General features: G+C 31.2%; 3 protein-coding genes and 1 pseudogene across 4 annotated transcripts; 1 reads left to right on the forward strand and 3 right to left on the reverse strand.

Moving 5' to 3' along the window:
- Positions 1–396: 396 nt before the first annotated feature.
- LOC138337074 (uncharacterized) lies at positions 397–3,189 on the reverse strand (annotated as a pseudogene).
- A 4,007-nt stretch (positions 3,190–7,196) lies between these two features.
- LOC138347217 (protein BPS1, chloroplastic-like) lies at positions 7,197–8,111 on the forward strand. Its single transcript, XM_069294937.1, has one exon. The coding sequence runs from the start codon at positions 7,197–7,199 to the stop codon at positions 8,109–8,111; it is 915 nt and encodes a 304-aa protein (XP_069151038.1).
- Positions 8,112–8,248: 137 nt separating this feature from the next.
- LOC101260573 (agamous-like MADS-box protein AGL15) lies at positions 8,249–14,577 on the reverse strand. Of its 2 annotated transcripts, none has more exons than XM_004229626.5 (8): positions 14,027–14,577; positions 11,496–11,571; positions 9,638–9,744; positions 9,462–9,561; positions 9,265–9,306; positions 9,082–9,123; positions 8,786–8,967; positions 8,249–8,597 (listed from the first exon to the last, which is right to left on the reverse strand). In XM_004229626.5, exons 1-8 carry the CDS (start codon positions 14,206–14,208, stop codon positions 8,513–8,515), a joined length of 816 nt encoding a protein of 271 aa, XP_004229674.1. In that variant the 5' UTR covers positions 14,209–14,577; the 3' UTR covers positions 8,249–8,512. The 2 variants fall into 2 exon arrangements, with proteins under 2 accessions (XP_004229674.1, XP_010324817.1); XM_010326515.4 differs by having other exon boundaries at positions 8,786–9,015.
- A 4,642-nt stretch (positions 14,578–19,219) lies between these two features.
- On the reverse strand, positions 19,220–26,715 carry LOC101260867 (uncharacterized). The gene is made up of 8 exons (XM_004229627.4): positions 26,354–26,715; positions 25,039–25,152; positions 24,870–24,938; positions 24,732–24,751; positions 24,598–24,650; positions 24,445–24,475; positions 24,279–24,360; positions 19,220–20,145 (listed from the first exon to the last, which is right to left on the reverse strand). The coding sequence occupies exons 1-8, from the start codon at positions 26,538–26,540 to the stop codon at positions 19,910–19,912; spliced, it is 792 nt and encodes a 263-aa protein (XP_004229675.1). The 5' UTR covers positions 26,541–26,715; the 3' UTR covers positions 19,220–19,909.
- Between the last annotated feature and the right edge of the window lie 869 nt (positions 26,716–27,584).

A 27,584-nucleotide genomic window follows, 5' to 3' on the forward strand; every position in this document is an offset into this window, starting at 1 on the left:
CACTTTCTATATGGAATAGTAGTCCCACCATTTATGAAAATTCCTCCTTGAAATTCCACTATCCAAAAAATTCAGTAAGTTCTAATTTGGGACCACTAGACCCAGGATAGGATAAAATTTGGCCCATGTAGTGAACAGGCCCAAATTCAATTACTACTTCACCACAAATCATTACAAACATCATCATGAGTAGTAATGGAATATGCACTAGTTTTTAAAGGGGAAAATTTCATATATGGCAAACTTATTAGATTAAATAACATTATATGGGTATAGTTTACCTAATTACATAATGAGTATAGTTAAGTTATTAAAGGTGTCTTTAATTTTGTATATAAATTTTTTTTTATTATTTATATAATTCTATTTTAAAAAGTTGTCTGTAACTGAAGCATTAAATATGATAACAATAAATCAAGATAATGCCACAATTTTAGGGAAACGTCCCTATTTTCAAGCCATAAGTTCAAATTCAAAAAAAAAATTCTGTTTATAATAAGTCATGTACAAATTAATTTCTGTATATACATACCTACCTATATATACAAAAAAATAAAAATAAAAAGTCATTCACAGATTATTTTCTGTTTATATATATGAACTTACCTTTTTTGTATATAGTATATACCAGCACGTATTCAATGTCTTTTATTGTATATGCACATCCAATTAGATTGCAATAAATATACATATACAATCTTATTGAATAAATATATACATGTACAAAAATGCATTTTACAAATTTGTATAACAAGAGATATATGTTATTTAGGTTTTTAATTGTATATAGTATATACTAACACTTATTCAATGTTTTTATTAATTGTATATGCATATTCAATACATTATATTCGATAATTTATATATAACTACTACAATATACAAAATTATAATCACATATGATATTTCCCCATCTATATACAATCCCTACTACTAGCTATTAAAACAGGCATGTACATATCAATTTTTGTATATGTATGTAAACTTAATATATACTAACTTCAAATGTTTGTATATAACTAATAGAATATACAAATTCTAATCATATATTCAAATTTTCCATCTGTATAACTAAGTCCAATTACTATTTTGTATATATATACAAAAACCAAAAATAACATAAACATGCAATATACTATATACAATTACTCACATGGAATATACTATATACAATACTTAATTGAATGGTTTTTGTATATTGACAACTAATTAACAAAAAAATTGTATCTAAGTTTGTGTTTTAAGACACTATCTCATGATACCCAACAGCTCTTTGATACCAGATTTCTGAGCCACAGTGAGACGAGCAGGGAACTTGATGTCAAACTTGATCCTCAAATTCCCTTTCTTTGACGGATCTTTTGGAAGCGGCATGCCTTCACCTGGGACGATATGTTCATAATTTGGTTGAATCACGTTGTTGATTGGAATTGTTAAGTTCCTTCCATCCAGAGTAGTGAGTTGGACAGTAGTACCGGTTAAAGCTTCAGCCAAAGGAATCTTTTGTGTGACAATCAAGTCATTTCCATCACGCGAGAAAACCTTATGAGGTTTCTCATCTATTATGAAGACCAGATCAGCTGGTATAACACCTGGCTGCTCATTCCCTTTTTCTTGGAAGGTGATCTTTGTACCTTTCTTCCACCCAGGTTTAATTTCGATTGTCAGAATCTCTTGCACAATTCTCTTGCCACTCGAATCGGCAATTTCTCTAGAAATTTTCATCTTTTTGGTGGTATCCTTGTAGAGATCCTCAAGATTACAAGGCAAGTTCTGTTGTACCGGAGCCTCTTTCCTTGGGACTGATGAATGCATTGGAACGCCATGGTTAACTTGTTGAACTGCCATAGGGTCGTTTTTTTTCTTTGATCTCAACTCTTCCATGGTTTGTTCTTGTATAAGTTGTTTTGATTTTCCCAAAGACCCTACATTAACCCCAAATTCTTGAGTTAGCCCCATTGAAAAGGATGGTAAAATGTCAACAACATTGACATGCAAAGGACTACCTCTGGTAATCCTCAAAGATGTAGACGATTCGTTCATTGTTTGACGAATTTTAGATCTATCAAGAACAAAAAAACGATTATTTCATCAAAATATATGGGGGAAAAAAACAGAACACATATACAATTTTTAGATAAGTTAGAAAAAAAGGTAAACAACTAAAATTAAGGATAACTTATGAAATTGACTTCAACTTAGGGAGGAGACTTCAACTTCAAGAGGGATTACTGAAATTTTGGACAAAAATTCGAAATTCAAATATGATATTGGAGTATTAAATGTAGGAGAAGACGTTAAAATGAGGAAAGGAGAGAGAAAATTAGATTGTGTATAATTATATACAAAATTGGAAAATAAGGTTTTTATACAATTGGTTACATAATAGGTTGTGGGCCCCCATTAATTATAGCAAAATAAAATAAACTATAATTATATAATATAAATAAATTAAACTATACCCCTAACATATAATTAGTTATGAATGTTTGCCATTTCATATAATTTTCCCTTTTTAAAAAGGCTCAACTCATCCATCAGGACACCTTAAATTTGTTCGCATAGTTTCCTCACGCGACTCAACTAGGAATTATATCAATTGAGCTATTTTAATTGTTCAAAACATGTACCTATTGTATACTTGTGTAGTTACAATAAGTAATTTTTAGAATCAAAATAATAAAATAAATGAAAAAGTACAAGAAACGGTAAATAAGTAATATAAGGAAATAATATAAACAACATTAATAATGATATTTAAGAGAAGGAAGTAAAAGAAATCAATAGCATTGATGGTGATAAGAATTAAATATGGTCATCATTCATATTTTATAAGATTTTAAGTTTTTTAAATTACAAAAAAGGCTAAAAATAAAAGAAAATTCGAGGCACAATTTTCTTTTAGAAGAATAATTTCAGTTTTGAGCAATTATTTTAATAAAAATGTTTGAAAAGTTAATAAAATTAAATAAATATGAGATTTTTGTTTATAAAAATATAATTATTAATGTTGAACTAAGAAATGATCTAAAAATTTTAAGAAAAATGTTAAAATCTTATTCTATAACAAAATACTGCGATTCTTAAGTAGTTATAATAGTTGAATTTTACGAATAAATAAATAAAATTTCATACATTAGAAATTAAAAAATATATACAAAAACGTTAATACAAGATAAATATGACAAAAACTTTAATTAAAGATACAAAAAAATAAAACAAAATAAAAGAAGAAAAATGTTAGTAGACCAAAGAAGAAAAATAATGTCGTTTGTGAATTTTAAGTTAAGCTAAATAATAAAAAAATAAAATAAAGTTTGATTTTATATATATATATATATATATATATAAATATAAAGAAATTATGACATAAAAAAAATAATAAAGGAGTTTGTAGAATACTTATTCTCCTCCTAAATTTAATAATAATTTACTAAATAGATTGATTATTTCTCTAAATAGATCTTCTTACATTCTATGAATTTTTGTTCTCAATATAAAAGAAATCAACATTCTTTCAAAAAGGCTTCTACTTTGAAGGCAATTTTTTGTTACATAATTTTTTCCTTTTCACCAAAATCTATAGAAGGTTCATGAGGTATTCTTTTTTTTTTTCTTGATAAAATCACAAGGTCTAGAATTTCGCTGAACATCTTAATCACTAAATTTGATATCCGTATATTCATTACCATCAATATCTTTAGAAATTTTATCATCATCGATATTTTTAGATCATGAGATATTCTCTCTTCCACTTTTCAAGAAATTTGATATCCGTATATTTATAACCACCAATATGAGATATTCTCTCTTCCCTTTTCAAGAAATTTTATATCCATATATTCATAACTATCAATAGTTTTAAAAGTTTTATTATCACTATTATATTTAAATCTCGAGAACTCTCTTTCCTCTTTTCTTGAAAAAATCAGAAGGTCTATAAATTTGCTGTACATCTCAATATCAAAATAGTTTTAAAGGAGCATGATGTAATGCATTAAATATTTTTTCAATTTTTTTTGTTAAAAAAAATTACAAATAAAAATAAAATGTCAAAAAAATAAAATAAAACATAAATAGAAATGATGGCCATAGAGAGGTGCCTATAGAAATATATATATTTGCATGTGTATATAATTTTCTCTCGCTTTATACAATTAGAAACACAATTTATACAATAGAATTGTATAAAGCGAGAGAGGCGAGCGACAGATGGAGAGAGGCGAGCGACAGATGGAGAATCGCGAGCGAAATATGAGGTAGAGATGGACTGACAAACAGTTTGCTATGGAACACAAATAAATCAAACCGTAGCTACTATATTTATTTTATATTATTAGTTTGTCATTCTATACAATTATCTTATTTATGGACAATTTTCACATATAGCAAATAAAAAATTTATATTTATTTGTTATAGCAAAATTTGCATAATTGCACTCCATAGCAGACATAGAAACTGTATATTTCGCTGCAATATTTGAATAAAATTTGCTTTGCATACAATTGAATCGAAGTAAAAATGTATGTATATTGTATAATGATAAGTGTATAGGAAGAAGATATATGTTTTTCTCTCGCTTTATACAAAAACAAAAACACAATTTATACACTTCTGTTGTATGTAGCGAGAGAAAATTGTATTTCACTGCAATTGTATAATTCGCAATTGTATAATTCGTTGGCCTTTTTCGCTGCAATATTTGTATAAAATTTGCATTTGTCTACAATTGAATTGAAGTAAAATGTTTGTAAATTGTATAATTAAGTGTATAGCACGAATATATATGTTTTTGCATGTGTATATACAATTTTCTCTCGCTTTATACAAAACAGAAATACAATTTATACACCTCTGTGTATAAAGCGAGAGAGGCTAGCAGAGGGAGAGCGGCGAGCGAGAATGGGAGAGTAGCAGCGAGATTTTTGGGAGAGAGGCGACTGACAAACTTTGACTAACGTTTGCTATGGAGCACAATTAAATCAAACTGTAGCTACTCTATTTATTTTAGGTTATTAGTTTGCTATTATATATAATTTATCTCTAAAATAATTTGAATTGGGTTCAATTTCAACTCATTTAAGCATAACCCATTTGAAAAGTATTCTTAATTGAGCCCAATTCAATCTCCTATTTCAACCTGTTTTAAATTTTTTAATTAAGATATGTTACTATATTTAAGGTATGAATTATTATCTATTTAACAATTTTTAAGATTCATCTATCAATTTGTTACTTTTTTAAAAAATAAAAAATCTTAAGCTAAAATTCAAATTGTGATTATAAAAGTTAAATATCAATATGTTAAATTATTGAGATTAATTAGGTCAAATTGGGCAGGTCAAAACTCAGTCTGTTTTTTAACTCATTTGAACCTAACACATTTGAGCCCAAAGTAAATTTGGTCGCGTCAAAACCCAGGCCAACTTCTATTTCAATCCATTTTAATATTCTCAATTTTAACCTAATCTGCTTATTTGACTCCCCTACTATCTTCTAATTAAATTAGCATAAGAAAATCAAAGTAACACGAGAGCACATAATTAATTAAATTGAAGCGAATAAAACACGCTTCAATTTTAATATATAGTTAATGTTATATATAATATCATGTATTACAGAAGTGGATTACCAATCCACCTAAAAGTATCATGTATTACGAAAGAGGATTAACCAATCCACTTAATATATATCTTGTATCGAAAAAGGATTATTATCAAAGATAACTTAAGTTAGACTTTTGGTTGGATAAGTATAACAGTAAGGAGGAAGTCAGAAAGAAAATGAAATGTTTTGCACTATTAAGTATTATCTAATGATAGAGCTATTCTTAATTCATATTTTTAAGATTTAAATAATCTATCCTAATAGTATAATTACTTTTATATAAAAAAAAAATAAAATTACTTTTATATATTACTCTCTATGTGGTCACCAAGTTTTTTAATACATAAACGTAGACAAGAAGAAAACCACTTCATAGAGACGTGTGTGATGACACGGATAATACCCTTTGACCAAACTTTTGGTTATGCTGCTGATTCTGCATCTGCCCATCTTTTTATTAGCGGATTTTCAAATTCTCAAAAAGTAAACAAATTTTGATATATATATCAAAATTTGTTTACTTTTTGAGAATTTGAAAATCCGCTAATAAAAAGATGGGCATATGCAAAATCATATATATATGTAAAAAATGAATTTGCCGTTTAAAGAAATTTGAATAAACTCTTTAACTAAAAGTTTACTCCGTCCCTTTTTTAAGGTAAACGATCAATCGATTACTAGGTATGACATCACTATAAATTTGTTTTTCTTCATAACAAGTACTTGTATTTAGTACTACTGCTCCCTCTGTCTACTTATATTTGTAATGTTACGTTTTTCAAAAGTCAATTTAACTAATTTTTAAAGTTAAATTAGATTATATTAATTCAATATTTTCAACAAGAAATTTAGATATTCAAAAACTATACAAAAAGTACTATAAATTATAATTTTTTATTTATATTAATATGATGAAAAAATACATCTTAAAATATTAGTCAAAATTCCTATAGTTTGACTTTAAAAAATAAAAACTATGACAATTAAATATGAACGAAGAGAGTCTAATACGAAATTTTAAAAAAAAATACTATTATACAAGAAAATCACAGTTAGAAGCTCGAAAATAGGACGACTTAAAACTCACAGTCCACAGCTATCGAGTGATATAGTGCAGTTGATACCACTCAACTTTACTGTTTGGTGGTTAGTATTATTATACTAAATAATTAGAAGTTCGAAATTTTAGAGCGTAAGAAAATATTATAATAAAAATGTTATCAATATGTTTTTTTTTTCTTTCTTTGAATAGTTCAATATTCAAAATTTACTCATTATAATATTCATTATTCAAACACAAAAACACTGAAACGAGTATAGTATTTTATTTTATTTTTTGACCTTGTTAATGACGTAAAATGCAGCTGCAAGGCAACATACCAAGTGCAAAAACAATTTGTCAACTCAGCACATGTTTTTCAGAACCCTACCAGCTATATATATAAATAAACCAAATTATTGATTAAAACCAAATCAAATCAATCCCCCTTTTACTTTCCAAAGAAAAAAAGAAAAAAAAAAGTCCCTATTATTGTTGTTGTTTGATATGGTACTCTTAGTTGGAAAAATTAGCCATTTTCTGAAAAACATGGAGAATCATCATCATCATCATAATCACAATTCAGAAGCCTTATTAGCTTCTTCTTTGCAAGGTTTTCGATCCGAAATATCGAAAATCTTGAACAAAATCTTGCCAATTTCAGAACCAGAGACAGAAGTGGAATTTCAGTTTTTGTCCCTGGTTTGGATTCAGAAATGTGTTGATGTGATTCCATTGATTAATAGGGCTTTTGCAAAGCTTGTGGTTGAAATAGACCATCCGATGAACAAATGGGGAAAATCACAAATTGAGGAGTATTTGGATTATAGCTTGAGTTTGTTAGAGCTTTTGAATTCTGTAACTTCTGGTGTTTCTCATTTGAGTCATGCTAAGCTTTGTATCTCTCATGGATTGAGCTTAATTGGAAAAAATTCTGATCCATTGGTGGTTTTAGAACATTTAAATGAGATTCAGCCTTATGATTTTGGCAAGGAATTGAAAGTTGAAAGGAAGATGATACCTGAGAACGAAGAAAGTCCTTGCACTGGAAAAGATTTGATCGTTCGTCGATCTTTGTGGATCCTGATGAGCGTTTCTTCGTGGATTTTCGGGGTTTTGTTATCTGGAATATGCAGTAATGATAGACCCTATATAGAATTGAGAAAATCAGCTGGATTGTTTGATGATTCTCTGATCAGAGGCTGGGATACTATATTAGCAAGTGAAATTGCAGAAAACTGCGGTGTTTCGAAAGAGGCGAAGGAGATAAATGAAGTGATAACTGGTTTGAAGGAAGCAGTGGCTAATGGTAATGTTGATGAATTTGCGATTGACTTGAAGAGAAGATTGGAGGATTTAGAAGAATTGATGCAGAAAATTGGGAAGAAAACAAATGATCTGTTCTCAGAAGTTTTGGCTGAACGAGGTAAATTCCTCGATAGCCTTAAGCACACTAGAAAGTAGAACATAGCAAGTGAATTCTTTTGTAAATTTGGACATGTATAAACTGGTTGTGAAAAGATTTATCACTGTTAAAAGTATTGAAAAGTTGTATTGATGTTTGGTGTTATATTATATCTGATATTCGAAAAGCACTGACCTGACTAAATGATTCAGATTCAGATTCATAATCAGTAAAAATGGAGAGCTGAACTCATCTCCATCTTAAAATACACTGTCCAGAGATATTGTTCAAAATCAAAATGAAACCAGCATCTTTATCTTACTTAAGCCATCTAAGTCCCTGACAAAATCACTGGTCTAGATGAACCTGTTTTAAACATGAAAACTGGTTCAATATCATTTAACCTGACATGTGCCTAACAAGTTACAAAGGAGGGGGGATGAGTCCCGAAAGACAATAGTCACTTTGAGCCAACTTGATTCTCTGAATTGCTTGAAGGAGATTCCTGCTCTGTTCTCTTTCTCTTTCGACAAATAGTTGGAAGCCTAAGTAACACAGTATGCAAAGGACAGTCAGAATCAATTGCACATAAAGAAAGTTTATATGAATGCCAAGAATTTTGCTAAAATGATGGGAGCTTTTAGGTGTGACAGCACAAATGACATATTTAGCCAGCAAAACATGTACATAAGAAGCAAGAAAAGCAACTCCAAGAAGAGAATAATAATAATACCCCAATTGCAAAGTTGTGTTGGAATCTTCATCATCTACTCCATCTTCACATGCAGTGTCGGAATCCAGACTCTCCTTACTCTCTTTTAAAATTGAATACTTCTTTTCCAATGGGCGATCATATTCAAGAAAAGGTGGCGGTAAACTAGCACTTAAAGGAAATAACCCTCGGAGCTCTTCTACCTGTATCTCATGAGATGGCAAAAGCAATTGTGTCAGAAAGGAACCGCCCTGAAACATAAAAAGGGGGAGTTATTGGCTGTAAAGGATAGAAACAAAAAAGAAGGCGTCTCTTGCCTGTCTACGTAAGGTCTCACACTCCAGCGCAGACCTCTCCTCCTTGATAGGGATCACCCAAGAAGAAAAGACAGCAAAACATGAGTCAAGAAAGCTCAGACTGTACTTCTAATCTTTATTTCATTGGCGAAAAGAGAGTCAGTATATATACATTATACATTTTAACTGTATGATGTAGTTTACCTGTTTCCTAGAATACTCTAGTTGCTGTATCAGCAATTCCTCCTACAATGTAGAATACTATAATTCAGATTTCCAAAATTCAACAAATAGACACATTCCAGAAAAACCGGGGGGGGGGGGGGGGGGGGGGGAATACATTTTGGTAAAAAAGCTCTCTACATATTACGGCACTAATAAGTGAATAATGAAAAGCACACCTTTCTCTCCTTTATGGCTAGTAGTCCTTCATTTAGTTGATGTTCAAGAAGCCGTAGCTCATTCAAACCCATACCATTAAGGTCCTTGCCTAACAACCGCCTGAAATAAGAGTCAACCACATATATGAATTTAAACCATGTTCAAGTTGTAAATATCATAATTAACAGAGCCATACTGTTGTTTCATCTTGAGCTTTGCGAGTTCGTCTTTAAGACTGTCCACCTCTTTTTGTTCCTGCTTCAGCACATGTGTCTGCTGCTGCAACTGTGGCTGCTCGTTGTCCTTGTTCAAGGAAAAAACAACAGAGAAATTCAGGAACCCCTACTTGGAGGCCCATAGCCACAGATGCGGGACTGTTTTAGACGCGATTAAGTATTCAGACACACCCCAACCCTCCAAACCATGGTAGAAACAAATACATGCATCTATTTGTGCATGTCAGTGTGTATAATACACAAGATAGTAGAACTTTCAAGTGCAAAAACAATCATTTTTATCAAAAAAAAAAGGTCACTCCATACAGATCAGACATCAAGATAAATTTATATCCTGGACAAAATAAGTTACCACACGTGCCACCTGTTGAATGATGCAAAAACTGCAGACATTTGAAATCATTTAGCAAGATACATCTCTCAATATATTAATCTGAATGAAGCTTTTCTAAGAAATTTGATCTTTTCAAGAAGAGAGGAAGGCTGTGGTGAGAATGTTGGACAACTCATCAAATCATTTGTAATTCATTGTCACTGTGAATACAGAAAATTCAAGTGATTACACATTTTCTCCTTTCTATCTGCAGCAAAGACTACCTGGGTTCAAACAAATGCAATACACTTGTCATTGAATACTCTAAACGATGGTAAGACGTCGCTCAAAAGGAAAAAGAAAGAAAAACAATCCAATTACGATCAGTTATGACAAATAATTGACAATGAAAAGTGTTCCAGACTGAAGATGGATATTCGAATTTTTAATTCCTTTACCTACTTTAAGTTTTCCTTAATTGCATCTTGTCCTTCAATAGAGAGAAATTTCCATATATGTATCATATAGAAATGAAAGCCAGACAGCTGAAGTTCATATGTTGTGAGTTCTTCAAGGAAAACATGCTGAACTACCTGATTCCCAGTAACCATTTCATATATTTCCATTAAAAGCAAAAAGTAGAAAACACAAGAGTCATACTTTCTAGGTAGTGATTTGTAATGTGTTTATATTTTTATCAGAAAGGTGGAACTTGATGTATTCCAGCAGAATTAACCGCTGATCCAACCAATATATTTGATGAGTTACGATCTAGACTTCTAATCTCATTAATAACGCAGTCACCAGAAAGAAACCAAAACAATGTCTCCGGACATCTTTCCAATTTAGAACAAGAAATCTTCATCTATTACTCTGAGAGACAACTAACCGAGAAGATATGAGACATGCTATTGTCCACCAATTGACCTGATAGGAATTCACATAGTATTGAGTATCAACAGCGGTAGGGAAAAGCTTTAGAGTGCTGCAAAATTGCTCTCAGTTTCATTCTTTGAGCACTGGGAGAAAGGAGGCAGAAAACCTCCTGGATAATTATTAATGAAGTGAAGAAAAATAAGAGATTATAACATCAAAAGTCCTACCAAGGATACCCATGTTCCTCTGAACACAAAGAAAGATAAACCACTGAGGAAAATACAGAAAATTATGTAGCCTTAGAATATGAACAAAAAATCTGAAAAACCCTTGCACTTGGAGTAATGTTTCTTCATACAAAAATGCAACCGAAATGTGCTTTTTTAAAGCATTTTTCTACTAGAGGTTGCAGAAAAGCCAGTCACCTTTATCTCCCCCAAGAAAACAACTCTCAGATGTAATACAATTGGCTATAGTTCTTGTTAACGTGCTTATATAAGAAGAAATACACCTCTGTGGATAAAATTAAGAGCAACAGAATTCAATATATTCATTATAAGAACAGTGCATTATTATACATATTTGTTATCGCAAGTCATAATCATACTAAACAAGTGAAGATCTTCTACCTCTGACTTCTTTTCTACGGCAGAATTATCTGTCGAGGCTACACATTTGTTGTATCTGGAAAGCGTCTGTTTCATGCTGCATTTTAACAAAAATTAGCGCACCAAATTACAGATAAGTAACCACAATTAATCAAAGTCATATCTTCTGTAATAAAGTAAAGCTTTAATAACTGTCTGGCCCCTTCGCGTGGGTTCATTCGTTTGAAGTGTAACATGTACCCAAGAAAATCACAAAAGTCGCATATTTCAACTTCTCGCCAGCCCATAAAATCCAAAAAATAAAAGCACAAAACACTTGTACAACCGAGCTACTATTTCAAAAATAATTGGGACAACTAGTTTGATGTTCAATGAGTACAGAGCGCATACAGCATCTTATACTCAGGCAAGGAACAGATAAGAAGGAAAAGTCTCTGGCTCTCTAAGGTGCGGATATCTCTTTCCATCTACACGGTGTATAAGCACCGCAACTGAGACTATTCAATGTTCCTGCTATTTACTTACTGACAAACCAGGCATTAATAAATGCATTTCTGGCCTAATATGCCTCGTTTCCTATAATAATCCAATATGCATGTGAAAACTAAAATTCAATGCCTTGGATCTCTTTCCCTGAAGGAAAGTACACCATATGTTAGTCCTAAGATTTACTACAATCAACTCTTCCTATTGAGCTTTGCAAACAATAGCCAGTTCCAAACCAGATAAAGAAAGATGGTAATGTGGTTGACAGTCAACGTATAAATAGTTTGCCCTCAATAAATGCTCTATACAACTTATAATGATTACTATAGCCAACCAGTTTGGGGGTTAGGTCCACTTGATCAACTGTGTTACAATCACAATCACATGGAACATCGATAATCCCAGAGTCTAATAGAAACAACATCAAAGCTAAATTTCCGGATGACTTCCTTTCCCTTTTCTTTGGTATAAAAGCATCTTCTTGAAGCCCTGAAACATTACATTTGACATAAAATGTATGGAAACATATTTCTCCCACTACCATCCGCCTCTTTCTATACGGAGTGCCCACTAGTACAACGTGGGAGCGCCTTACTCCAGAGTCGATCACAGATGGGGCTCGGTCAAGAGTTGCCAATTTTAGAGGACCTTCGAGCAGAGAGAGACCACTAAGAGGTGGCATGCAAAGTATCTATCCGTTGACGATGAGGGAGCAGACTGGATGTTAGAACCCAGAGGCCTTATCAAGAGGACCAACCTAATTACAGCCATGTTTTTTTTGGCTGTAAGTTCGAGAACGCCTATCTCCAACAGCAGCAGATAGCATCCTTACTTAGGAGCATCAACAGTCCATCTACCCATCGCGGTCCGTTGGTGGAAACCATCGCCATGAATATGTTATGCTTCCAAAGGAAGATCGGGGAATTCTAACTAATTATGAGGCTACGGAAGGGATGACAGTCCGTCGTGGTGATCCATTTGTGTTAACAGAATGTAGCCCCAGTACCCAATTTGAAAATATTCTAAGTGTGGAGCAACGAAAGCCATCGACGGACCGTCATCCTGTCAACGGACCGTCAACTTGGTCCGTCGAGGAGAGGGGCCAATTAATCAGAAGAAAGTATGAAACATTAAAGTAGATAAGAAACTGCCAGTTCATTATTCTAGTTCAATTGCCTCAAAAAAAATCAAATAGAGAAATGGTAAAAGATAACATCATCTGAAATCTGTAATTAGAGAGAAAGCTTTATTAGATTTCTTCCTAGGATACACGGATATGACCTGTTAACAACAATATTGAGGAATTGATCAACTACCTCATAAGTAATTAAAAGAAAAACAGAGTATGCAAAATTGCATGTCCCTACGTATATGATAATCTTGTCTTATCCTGAGCAGCATTGCACTCAAGACGATGATAAACCAAACAACAACTCAGGAATGGGAAGACGGATGAAGAAGTTTATCAAGTGATTGGAGTAATAAAAAGTATTATCAGCATTTTTACAAAGAAACAATTTTTTTGTAACCGGGAAGGCGGCATTTGGTAACTCTATCAATCAAGGCTAGGACAAATGGAAAGAGATCACCTAGTGTTGTTTGTTTTATCTCTGTTGGAATTTGAACCTAAGACTCTCATATGCTCAACCCACTTCACTTACCACCTGGCCACACCCTTGGGTGCTACAAGAAACAATTTTACTGCAGCAGAATTGGAAATTTTGCAACAGATGCACAATGGTGAATACTTCACCAACCAAAAATCAAATATGTAAACTAAAAATACTTGAATATATATCTAAACAACTTAAAACTTAGACATCCCTTCAATCTTTTTTGTCAATGGAAGCATGCATACACACAAAAATGAAAACCCATCTTTTCTAGTACAGTATTCTACAGAATAACATAAATCTGGAATGTAACCCAACAGAATCGAGAACTAATTGCTACAACGATACAAACAACATCCACATGCAAACTATAAACAGATCCCTAAAATCAAATCTGATTAGATACATGCAACAACTAAAAAATCCCCAAATTGAAATTCATAAACGACATACCTAGTACTTGAAAACTCAAAAAGCTTTCCAGTACTTGAGAAAATAATAACAGCAACTTCAGAATCACAAAGAACAGAAAGCTCCCCGGCTTTCTTCAACAAGCCAGCACGCCTCTTAGAAAATGTTACTTGTCTATTATTTAGATTCTCAATCAATTTTATGTCAATTTTTCCTCTACCCATCTTCTCTTTTCCCTTAAACTATATGAAAAAAAAAAAAAACACCAAAAGACAAGTCTTTGATGAATTTTTTTCCCTTCCCCTCTTTAATTTCCTCCTCCTGTATCTGTTTTTTTGGGGATTTATTTTTGGGAAGAAGAAGAAGAAATTAGGAAGAGGGGTTTTTGGTTAATGCTAAAAGAAGAGGAAAAAAGAAAAAATTGCTATATAGAGAAAGAGAAGATAGAGAGACGTGAAGTCCCCAAATGGCGAAACTCTGGAAACGGCAAATTTGCATGGCCAATTCTATGCATGACTCTCTTTCTCTCTCCTCTTTTCTCTCTCTTCTTCCTACATTTGGCTCTATTTTCTCGGCCTCCAAACTTTCCTTTTTCTCATTTTTTTTAAAAAAAATAGGTTTTTTCTAGTAATAGTATATACTCTTACTATTCTTTTACTTTATTTTACTTGTACTAAAAATAAATTTTTCTAATGTTTGTCCATTTTAATATATAGGGAAAGTACTATTTTTAATTATTAAGTAATTATTTATCAAATTAATTATAATACTAATTATAATAATTTACAGAATACAAATTGAACTGGTAAAAAAAATGAATCGGAGTACTTATCATCTCATTCTGAGAAGAACTAAAAAGATTGAAAGATCAAAAAGTAAATAATATTGTAATATAGTAAAAATGCTCTTATTATTAATAAATGAATTTTTAGTTTTAATATATTAAAATGTTTGCTCATTTGTTTTAGTTTTTTTCTTTTATATTTCCAAAGGAATATTTATTTATTTATTTTCCCAAAAGGGAGTATTAATCAATATGTGAGGTTTAAAAAAATATTGTTAGATAGGATCTTAGGAAAGATTTTTTTGTGTGGAAAAGGAAAAGGGGAAATATATAAGTTGGTTAACTTACTATTTTTATGGTGTTAGAATTCTACTAATCTCGTAAATCTCTTAATAGAAGTTGTTCAAATGATTTTAAATTATTCCTATATAATTATTTTTATTTTTTTTCCCCTTTAAAACAAGGGTATTATTTCTTTTGTGTTATTGCAATTTTAATAAGTAATTTTACTTTTTTGGCAATATAAGTAATTTTATTATTATTTTAAAAGTTCGTAATAAAGTTCAAATTATACATATGTTACATCTTTCATTTTATTCTTTCTATAATAGAGTAATAAGTGATTTTCATAGTGCTTTTTTTAATCTGGTGTGATATTTATATTAGAGTCGATTATTTTAAATTTATGTTGTGTGGGATTTTATTTAGGCGAAAACACTTGCTTTTTTATATTTAAAAACATAAAATTCTCAATCTCTAATTAATAGCAGAATAACTCGTAATTTTCACAGTTATTTTTTCTATTTTGTTGATTTTTGTCGCTTCGCTAATTTTTCCATATGTATCAGAATTATATGCGAATTTTAAAAAAGAAAAAAAAGTTCACAATTTCAGTGAAATTGTTATATACTTTGACTTGACTAATCCTTATGGTGTTTAAATTCTTCCTTTTTTATTCCGATACTTTTGGTAATTGTTGGAAAGGGTTTACATAACTTGCTATAATTTATTTTCTTCCATTTTTGGTTTTTCCTATATTTAGATTATTATTTTTGGCATCTCTCCATAATTTGTTATTTCTATATTTATGGAATATGTAATTTTATTATTTTCCTAAAAACGTTCGTTTATAATTTTCCAAACATCTTTTATTTGGAAGATCAATACAGGAAATAAGTTTGAGTATAATTATAGTTATTCATATTTACCAATTATAATTATTTAACATATTTTAAATCGAAAAAATATGTGTTTTAAAATATCTATAAATAGTATTTACTGTTATCAATATGTGTTGTGGTGTATTAGTGAGACTGATTCACTTTAGTCAGAATTTCAGATTCGAGTTCTGGTATGAAAAAATCCTATTAAAAGCGCCACACTTAAATGACCCCTGCAGTACATGATTCAAATTTAGTGGGAGCTTTCATGTAGTCATATAGACTCTCGATCACTGCCAAAAAAATCCAAAATAAAAATAAAAAATTTAGTGCTTTCATAACTGCTTACGCTTGTTCATATAACAAAAGCTTATTTAATTATTTCATAATTGTATTTAGTTTTAAAAAATTGGCACATTCTCGTTATATAAATATTACTTGTAGATTAAATAATTGTTACATTGAGAATTAACATATTATATTAGGGCAATCAAACAAGCCCTTGAGGCTTGAAGTTATTAAATTGCGGTAATAAAGTTTTAAAAATCCCTTTCACACCTAAAAAAATTAGAAAAAGAAATCCTAAAATTTCATTTCTTTTATTTGTGAATAAAGTTATTTACTCGGTGTAATAATATATTTTGCTTCGACACGTCTCTTTAAAATTCACTCACTCTTATTAAGTAAAAAGGTATTTTTCACTAAATTGTCATATATTTAATTAATACGATTTCTTGGTCATATAAAAACCAACTTATTCGAATAAGCATAAATTTGAAGAAAAAGAAAGATTAAAACCTTATTTTTTATGAAAAAAATGTTCATTTTATAATAAATACAAAAACTAAAAAGATGATATAATACAAACCAGAGAAGGTAATAATTATGAAGAGTCAAATTGATTCAGAGATTAATATATTTTTAGGGGAAATTTTATTAAGCTGAGAATATCTTTAAAATGCAATTAAAAATAGTATGAAATTTTGAACAGATTAATTTTCGCAATACTAGTAAGTTAAGTCGAACATTTTGAAGGCTAAATTGTTAAGGAATTGGGTTGAGGAATTAATTTAATTATGGAATTGAAGTGGTAAGCATAAGTCATTTTATTTCCTCCAGGAGAAATAAAAAAGAAATAGCATTTGATTTTTAAACCAATTTTTCGTCCTTTTGGGGTAAATTGGTTTGTCCCTATACAAGTAATCTCTATGCTCTTAATTAATTGTTTTAAATAATAATTAACTTAATGAGTTTATTATTTTGTTCCTACTAATTCATAGAATTTCATTAAAAAGGTTCTGGTTATTTCTTTTAGAAAACATTAACTCTTTGAACAAGTTGAGAATATAATAAGTAAAAAAAATTATCTTTTTTTATTTATCAAAATGATCGAGTAATTAAAAAACAAAGATAATTATAAGCTTATATTATTATAATGATTGACGATTATTACACACTTATTCTTTTTTAAAGTGTAACTAATACTATAATATCACATTCTAATGTATAAAATCAATCACATATATCTCGAATATTACTCACACACATTAGTTACAATTTTAACAAGAGTAAGTGTATAATAAATCATTAGAATAATTTAAGAATATAATTAACTTTTCAGAAAAAAATTAAAAGATAAAATTTATGCATGTTCCCTATTATTTTTTGTGATCAGACTTCTCTTTCTTATTTTATTTAAGATTGTCATAAATACTTCTACTTTTTGGATTTTGCTACTATTATTGTTCTTAAAACGTTTCACTTTATATTACGCCTTTCGTAAAATGTAATTGAATTTAAAGTTTATTGATTTGAGATTTTAATTATTTAAATTTTATTGAGTATGAAATGAATACTTCTTCCGTTTATTATAGGTGTCTTTTTTTAACTTTGCATATCTCTTAAGAGATTATAAGTAAAAAAGATAATTTACTATATTGTTCTTTGAATATTATAAATATAATATCATAAGAAATTAATAGAAAAAAAAAGTATAATTGATAATAAGGGTAAATTAAAAACTAATGAATCATTTGGTGGAGTGTATTAGAAAAATAAAGCATGCATTAACCTTATGCTTTACTAATATCTTGTTTGGTACTCTTTTTTAATCTATTATGTATACACTCTATTGTGTATTAAGGTGTGCACCATTACTGCCGTAGATTTCTAATATTAGCAATGCGATGATGGGTAAAGTTTACCCGCACGAGTGTTTACACCAAACAAATACATGTATGTCATGTGTTTAAATTTATAGTTCATTTAACTTTATTAAATCACATAATAATACTCTTTGCATTGACTTGATATAAACATCAAGTGTGGATAAGTTTTTTTCAACAATGATCTTAATGCAAACATCAACTCAGTTAAAGACCCAATTTACCCCTCAAAACTTTTGTTTAACATCTTTTCCACTATAATAGTGCAACGTACAATGTAAATAATTTTTTAATTCAATATATACTATTTTTATGCATCCAACCAAACAAATGCATAAAAGAAGTAATTTATATAGATTTAATGCAAGCATAACTAATACATACATTACTAATATACTTTATTTAACATTATTTTTATACACTCCACCAAATAATCGTATACAATTATCCATTAATTTCATAAAGTGGACAAATATTATTGGACATTCCAAAATAGTTTAGTGAACATCTATTATTAAACAAAAGAAGAGTAACTATATGTGTTCAATGAATTTCTTTGGGAAAAAAAATGATTAAAGACACTAATAAAATTTTAACTAAAGTTATTAAATTCGACTAAAATCGTATTTTAAAACTAGCTCCTCCTCGGCTGTCAACTAATTGGAAGGAATTTTCAAAGATCGAAACCAAACAAAAAAAATTAAACCAAGTCTTTTTCCTACTCTTATTAGAAAATAAATAATATTACCCTATCTAGACAAAACTACGAAGAAGGTGTGAACTTTGACGAGAAAACAATGCTACTTTCTTTTTCGTACTTTCGTTAGAAAAGCCATCTTCCTTATTCAACGAATTCATTTTCCTAAATAAAATATTTCTAAAATTTCTGACCAATCGAACACACCCTTACTCTATCTATCAACTCTTGTAAGACGTAATAGCAAGTGCTCAGATTCACTAGTATTCCACATTGCCTTCTGCATTTCGAGAGAAAAATGGCTTCAAAGTTTAAGATCATACAGAAAAAGGAAAAGTTCCATCCTATAGCAGAGAGAGAAATTATCGCAATCAACGAAACAGAACAATATATAGTAAGGATAAGATAACGACACAATACAAAACGATGTAACATAATAATGGTACAAATAACAGCATTGAAAAACCAGTCAGCCACAAAGACTTGCAAGTAGGGCCTAAACCAACATAAGGTAAAAAACTGAAAAAAAAATATTCCAGTTCTATGCTACACACAACACAACATTATGAAACAAAATTGTTTAAATACTGATAACAACTATAGGATGTCCATTATTAGATTCACAACATAACCACCTAGCACAAGCTACGCTCCTGGCACGACCAAGACGTTGGGGAGTAACTTATTCTGGCTTCCATCTCGAGCCGAGAAATTCTGGACAGAACCCCTCCCGTCGTCACCTGTTCCCACCCTAAAAAAGGAAAGGTAAGAAAAGACTAAACATCACGGGGGTTCAATGATTTCTGCCCATCAGTCTCAACCTTGGTGGGGCATAAGACAGAGTTACCAAATACATGTGCCCGAGGAAGTAACAGTTCCCACTGAAACTGCCGAAGGGAACCCAAGCCAGCCCGAATACGTTACTAAAATAGTACACAAAGGGAAAAACAAAAGACAAACAAAACCCTCCCCTGCCATCTCCCATCCCAAAACAGTCTCTTTTTTTGAATTATGAAACCCCAATAAAAAGAAGATACACTACAAGCCTAGATAACAAAAGTATATCCTTCAGTAAGCATACATGGTTTCAGCCAACTTCAAACCCCGAGACTTGAAGAATCAATCCTTCCCGAGGCTAAGCGATTCCAATAGTAAATCCTCAGCCAAAGGTTCTGCGGATTTGTTGCTCAGCTCCACTGATTCATCAACTTTTGTACAGACGTATATAAAATGAGAATCTGGATCTTCCATAATATAATCTTCCGGAAGTAGTCCCTTCTCGCTTAGGGGAATAGGTTCCAAGCATGGCTTCACATTAGAAGGGGGATTTCCAGACTTTTGAAATCCCGGTTTAGCTGCAAAATGGGAGTAAGATGGTAGAAATAAGTAAGAAGATCGGACTCAGACAATAGTTAAGAATCTTGTATTATTAGGCAGAGCTGTTTCTTTTTTTTCAAGAAAAATAATCAGTTCAGTTAACAAGTCTTGGAAGTTATTCATAATCATTTTAAGTTTGTGCGGCCAAGTATTAGGAGTATATAGTAGAAAAATCCAGGACACTCATTCTTGATAGAAGGTTAATCGTATAATGTATAGTCTTATGACGTAGATATAGTCACCCCAAGATGGACACCCTTCGTCGGAAAATTACGTTGTATATATAAGTCAAATTCTGTAGTTAAAGTTGACACCCTTGACAAAAGCTATGCCTTTGGCGCAGTGGTAATGGGTGTCCATTTGAATGAATTCGGGGTGCATGGTTGGATCCTTTAAAAGATATTTTGGTCTTTCTGGTTTTGCTTTGTACAAGTGTGCAGAACAGTGGCTATAATGTGGAAAGACCCTAAGATCTAGTTCAATCACACTATAATACACGTGGTTAAACCATTTATGTCATAGTAAGAACCAATGTGACTACAGTAGAAATCCTGAAACCAGGGTTTCGGTCCTTTGGGTTTGAACCACTGTAGTCATAGCAGACCTAATACGATCATATGAGAAGTCGAGAATCGTGTTCTTTAGTCCTTTGAGTTTGTTTAACCTCTTGCATACAAATTTTGTGGGTCCAACTTTTGATAGATACTTGGAGGCATAAATTCAACGAATACTCATTGGGATACTAATGAGAAGAGAAAAGATTTCTATACAGTAAAATGTAAAATCAATCCTAATTGGCATAATTTGTGAACTCCAGGGGAACTCATCAGAATTATGCCTTGTTACTTTAAAAATGAGTAAAAAATGGGCTGATATGTCATGGCCAAAAACGTGACCAAGATTGGATCGGCATAAATCTAATGAAAGATCGCTATATTTGATGGTTCTCGATAGAGGATTAGATTATTAGAGTATTATATATTAGAAATAAGTGGAGAAATCAAGGTTAAGAAAAGTTGAAGACCTAAGGCAAGCAGCTTCGAATATAGTTTAGTTTTCCATAACCAGCATGATTTGAGATGAATGATGAGATTTCAAAGTATTAGGACACCTCTAAGAAAGACTGTTGAATTCTCCACAGATGGACAAGCCTGTAGTGTGTATATGCACATACTATGCTTCAATGAAATGCTTGAATTCCTTTTGTGAGTACCATGACGAATTAGAATTATGTTGTAAACTATTATGATTTATGAGTACAAGTATGATTCCTTTGTTAGAACATATTCTAATTGTCCATTGCAAGTTTAAAAGCATATTTTGACTCGTGATGCATATTATCAAAAGATGTAAGAAAATACATAAAATCATCCTTTCACATGTCCACTAAACTTACTTTAGCACTGTACTTCACAGATAATTCTTTACCCCCTAATTCCAGTACCAGAGTTACTATCCTCGTACAAAAAGGTGATGTAGCACATAGATCGATTGGAAGTATAATCCCTTGATCATAAGAGAACTATAAAACCGCATTGGATAAAGAGTGAAAGAAAAAATAAATGGAGGAACTTAATAGTTTTTGAGATAGACATGAGCTTGACTTATCCTTTTGACTAAAATGTGTGTTCAGACACATAACTGAAGTACTATGTTATCCTTATACTTGAATTTGTTAGAACGCATGTTTTGGAACTTGTAGATTTGTCCCTAAAAAAAATGGATATGGTTACCACTTGCTGAGACAGTCAGCTCGTTACTGAAGTACTGAGCTTAATGCAATTTTAACTCCCTTAAAATTTGTAGAAGTTTTATGCAGCGTCCTGGAAAACTTGATATCTTTCTCCCTCTAACAATTCAAACAAACATATACCACCAAACGTATATGTTCTTTAAACTTTCCATGACATCCTTTTGTTGGATTTTAAAAAGGTGTGAATGGAAAGTGAAGAATTGCGACTTTTATGAAGAGTTGCGACTTTTATGAAATGTGCGACTTTTATGGAAAGTTGCGACTTTATGGAAAGTTGTGACTTTTATGAAAGGTGACGACCTTTCTGAAAGATTGTGACTTTTCCAAAGGTTTGTGACCTTTCCGGTAAGGCACAATAAGAACTATTTCGCACTATCCTTTGTTTTCTATAAATCGAGGGATTTCCTCTCGTTTTAATATAGAATTCATGGACTTCTTCTTCAACTACTAAATTTAGTATTCTAAGTGTACTTTACTGCCGTTGAGTGGTTCGCTGACATCGGAGTTTTTGGTATCTATACTCTGGTGATTGAGATCATTTTACCCTGAGATGTCATATTCCAAATCAAACCTCGGATACTAGAGGGAAATAATTTCCTTAAGGGGACACTGTGAGTTCAGTGAATTTCATCTTTTTCCTATTAAAAATTTTCTAGATTCTGGTACGTGTTTTACAAATTTTAGATTTGTGAATCAATTTCAGCTCTTCACTGGTTCATTAAACTTGGTAACTTCGTGTTTCTGCAAAGTTTGTTAGAATCAGTAAGATTCTTTAGACACATATTAACAACAATTCTTCTTTAAGAAAAATATTTCATATATTCTTTTAATCTGTTTCTGATTCTAGTTTGGCTACTAGTTTTAATTTTCTAGTTGTGAAAATGTTCATAAACTTTGTTGTCTTACAAAGATGTTCAAAGTTATGTTCTAAGTATGTTTGAAATATAACATGAACAACACCTTTCACTATTCTACTTTCATATAACAAATTATGACAAAACACTTGCACGAGTTAATAAATCCATTTAACATATTTCCTTCCAATCTCCACAATCCCCTGACGTGTGAAAAATTTCTAAACTTGGTGATTCATACTATAAGAGACGTGTACTCCCTGAATCAGAAGTTACCACATTACATGAACTCAGGTTTACGATACCCTGATTTGCAAATACAATGTATTACATGAATACGATGCTGCATGTTTGGACATGTCAAGGATCCCCCGTCATGAATTCATGAGCTACCATGAAAGTCCAAAGAGCTCAGTTTAGATTTTTTTCTAACATCCCCTCCACCCTTCCTTTTCCACCCTTTCTGTATGCTATTAGCCTATTATTGAGTCGAATAGCAAGACTCAGAGACACGCTATGTAGAAACAGGAAAACCAAAATTAATGTTACCATGCCTTAACATTAGTATAGTAGTTTTAAGTCCAGCTGACGGGCTTAAGCTTGGGCATAAGTCTAAGCAATGTTTTGCCTGATGCCAGGATCTAATGTTTAAGTCCGAATGCAGTCCCATTAACTGTTAGAAAAGCTCAGGTAAAAGGTGGTTAGCATAATTGGTGAATGTGCCTTAAAATAGAGTTCACTGGTCATATATGACCACTATATAAAAACTACTAAAAAGATATAGCTGCTCAACAAGGCGCAGTTTAACATGGATTCTTCGCTACTGGATTTGCTTTACATACTTAACTTTTGATATGTTTTACTTGAACAACGAGTCTATTGGAAACAGCCTCTCTACCTTCACAAGGTAGGGGTAAGGCTGTGTACACACCACCCTCCGAAAACCAAACTTTGTGCAATTACACGGGTCTGTTGTTGTTTAGTCAAGAGGTAAGACATGATTGCATCTCAAGGCAGATCTAGAACTTCTGTGAGCTGGTATGGTTGCTATTACACACCCTAATAACAATTTTGTAATGTTCATAAGACATCATTTAAGTATGCTACACTAACCAGTAAGTACTTATCAAAAAATTGTACAAGTTATTTCAAAAGTTATACTTTTCAAGTAATTTAACTAATTTATATTCATTTCTCAAATATAGGATCCATTAATTTTCTATCCAACTGATGTCTTGAAAAACTTTTAATTGTAGTATTAAACTTTCTAAACCCAACCAAAACAAAAAGAAATAAACAAGACTATGTATGCCTCCTTATGTGTTCAGGTTTAAATTTTAAAACTAGGATCCATGCAAAGGTTCTCAAATAAGCCTTTCCATTGATAGCCTAAATACAATTCAAAAATCTCTAACAAAGGATACCAAATGCAAACCATATAGTAATTTAATAATCTAGCATACTAGACTGAGCAATTTTGGCATGACTTGCAACAAAAACTTACGTATAATGTATAACTCAATTTTCCAGTTAAACACTGATCGATTCAGATGAGGCATCCTTGCTTTAGGATCACCATATGTTATCTACACAGAGCAAAGAACAACAATTATTTGATGTTTCAAAATATAGTATAGAAGTTACAAGTAGGAATTTGGCCCTCTTGTTACCAACATATAAACACCTCCATTTTTGAGAAGCCTACACATGAAAAGACAATTGTCATAAGTTCTTACTCGTCAAAAAGAACAATATTTAGGAAAAGAAGTGAATATAACGAATAGCTATAAAATTACACAATGAAAAAACATAAAATTTCCAACCTGCTCACTTCCCCCAGCATTTGTGCAGCACACATTGGAGCATTGGTACCACACTAGAAGAGTGTAGAACAGTCAACAGTTAGCACATCAACAAATTTGATGAAGTTGGAGAGAGAGAGCAAGATGAAACTAACCATTAATGAATCAAGGGTTCCTGTTACATTAATGACCAGATGATATCCCACAAAAGATCAGAATGCGGGGAAAAAAAAAGACAGTAAGTGAAGGGAAAATAACCAAAAATAGCACATGAGGAAGGGCAATAGCATTACCCTTATCAATGACGGCGTCAAATGATTCATCAGGAAAGAAACTCATATCTCTGACATCCATTTGCAAGTCTGGTGATCACATTAGGAGAACTTCATAACAAAGATTTTTCTCACCAGAATTGGAAAAAGGTTTCTAAATCAGAATTAAGAAACTTTTCAGGTACCATACATTTCATCTGCGGAACGTCCTCATACTTCCTTCTCATCATATCAATAGCTACTGTTGATATATCAACATTCACTATTTCTTCATATCCATCCTTAACCATATCCTCCGACATCACTGAACCAAAAAAAAAAGATCTTAAAGTCTCAGTAAATACATTAAATAAATAACATTGAACTTCATAACCAGACTACCAGTTAAAGCATGATTGTAATCAGTCAAACGTGATTATTGTAACATTTCACAGTTAATAAAATAATTAGACATCCAACAGAGAGCTTATCCAGACTACCAGAGAAAGCATGATTGTAATCAGTCAAACGTGATTATTGTAACATTTCACAGTTTATAAAATAATTAGACATCCAACAGAGAGCTTTGGCTTTGAGCAAATTGAGGTAAATTTCTTCAAGTATGCCATATCCAGGACGCATACAACATTCAAATCAATAAAAATGAAAACTTTAGGCTCAAAAAGGCAAGAAAATCCCTGTCACAAGCCTCCTTTCCAAATAGTAGTCCTCCTATCTGAAACTAAAAACTAAAAAACAAGAATTTCTTGAAGCATCAGAAAACCAGGCGCAAAACAAAGCTCATCGCGTAAAACCCTTCACAAAAGATGCAAAAGTTTAGCACAAATTAAGCAAGAAAATCTATAAAGCAGGGGCCAACTGATATAAATTTTTTCAAGAATTCTTTCAAGCACACATACAAGGTAGAGATCAATGCAAACAAACTGATCAAATGAAATAAAATTCAAATCCTATGCTCATATTATACAAGGAAATATCAACATGGGGTTGAGTAAAAAAACACAACAATGTATTAACAAAGCAATAAATCAAAGATTTCAACTTTCCAACAACAACATATCCCATGTAGTCCGACAAAAGGAAGTTGGAGGAGGGTAGAGTGTACGAAGACCTTACCCTTAACTTAGAGGTAGAGAGATTGTCTCCAATACACCCTCAGCTCAAAAAAAAATACAGATCAAAGAATCATATATCCGGGTACAACACAAAGCAACTTAAAAACAGAAAATTTAAACCAATTTGTAAGCTCACAGTAAACAAGAAAATCTAAACATCAGAGACAAATTAAAACAATCTTCTCAATCAGGTAACAGAACAAACCAGAACTTAAGCTCAAACCAGACAGACCCAAAAAAAGATTGAACCTAATAGTGCTAAATTCCTTCAAGAATCACAAAAATTTCAAATTTTTCAGCTCAATTTCAAGTAAAACAACTAAACATAACCAGACATGAATCAAAACCCACAAAAAGTTCACATTTTTTTAGCTCAATTATAACGATTACCAGCATTTCCACAGCCAACCATGAGTACCCTTGAAGATGTAGAAACATAATGGCGAACAAACGGGCGAAGAGCAGAATAACGTTGATACCAATCAAAAGAACCTGCTTCTTGAACATACCGTGAATCCCAGTAAAGGGCATCACCGTAATTGTATGTATTGCAAGATGACACGTCACGCAACATCATAAGCCTTTTTTTTTCAAATTTTGGTTGGTTTCCGGTGAAATGAACGGCGGAGAACGCCGTGTACGGTGGTTTAAAGTGTCTTTTTTTTAGGTGGAAATCTGAGCCCTTGTGTCACAAATGTGTGGAGGTGGAAGAGGGACAAGAAGTGAAATTTACGCGTGGCTTTGTGGTGGTTGACTTCCCAAATTTTAACAGTTATATATATTAATTCTTTTAGTTTTCAAAATTTAAATAGAACTATTTTTTATCTTAATTTTTTAAAAAAAATTTCCAAATATGTCGTAACTTATAATATTTTTTATATATGGTGTAAATATATAATTTTATTTCAAAAAATAAAAAATTTTATGGGCGAAATCCAGATCAAATTTAAATGGTTTGATTAAAAAACAAATGTAAAAAGAAATATAATTAATTATTCTTGTTTTGTCTTGCATTTTTTATAAACCCATTTAAATTAAAAATCAAATCAAATTTTATATGATAACTTTTAAATACTAACTTTGCATAATATATTTTAAGGTAAAATAAAAATACGATAGTTTGAGTTTGTTTGTATGTTTATTAGTAAAATTTTATAATTCTAAGTGTATAACCAGAAAAAATAGAATATATTTAAAAAATTATATGTATATTTTATTTTTAAGTAAATAGATATTCAATTTTTCTTACTACAAATCATCTCTAATAACAACATAATGAAAATAAAAATTTAAGGAAATATATTAAGCCTGTTATCATGTCTCGTCATTGTTCAAATCTAATTTTACAATCAAATAGGTTACATAAATTGAAGTTATGCTCTCCATTAATATTTTGTAGATATTAAAATATCTAGATTGAGGTTGTAGAATTTATTTATTTTTTTAAAAAAAAAGAAAGTACTTTTGCTTGAGAATAATGCTTTCTATCATAGCAAAACACAATTGCACACAAACAAGATGTGACACTTTAACCTTCACTTGTAAATTTTAAACCATAGGTATTTCAAACTTTTAAATTCCGCGTTTCGCTTTATAATATTAATCATAATTTATAATATTA

This window comes from Solanum lycopersicum, chromosome 1, assembly GCF_036512215.1.
Source record: "Solanum lycopersicum chromosome 1, SLM_r2.1".
NCBI lineage: Eukaryota > Viridiplantae > Streptophyta > Magnoliopsida > Solanales > Solanaceae > Solanum > Solanum lycopersicum.

Coding starts and splice junctions, on each gene's coding strand:
- LOC138347217 (XM_069294937.1), top strand. CDS start 7,197: ATGGAGAATCATCATCATCATCATAATCACAATTCAGAAGCCTTATTA.
- LOC101260573 (XM_010326515.4), bottom strand. CDS start 14,208: ATGGGTAGAGGAAAAATTGACATAAAATTGATTGAGAATCTAAATAAT. Junction 11,572..14,026: donor TTTGAGTTTTCAAGTACTAG/GTATGTCGTTTA, acceptor GTTAAAATGCAG/CATGAAACAGACGCTTTCCA. Junction 9,124..9,264: donor TAGAGTATTCTAGGAAACAG/GTAAACTACATC, acceptor ATCCCTATCAAG/GAGGAGAGGTCTGCGCTGGA.
- LOC101260867 (XM_004229627.4), bottom strand. CDS start 26,540: ATGATGTTGCGTGACGTGTCATCTTGCAATACATACAATTACGGTGAT. Junction 25,153..26,353: donor GGTTGGCTGTGGAAATGCTG/GTAATCGTTATA, acceptor TTTTTGGTTCAG/TGATGTCGGAGGATATGGTT. Junction 24,752..24,869: donor TGACGCCGTCATTGATAAGG/GTAATGCTATTG, acceptor TTAATGTAACAG/GAACCCTTGATTCATTAATG.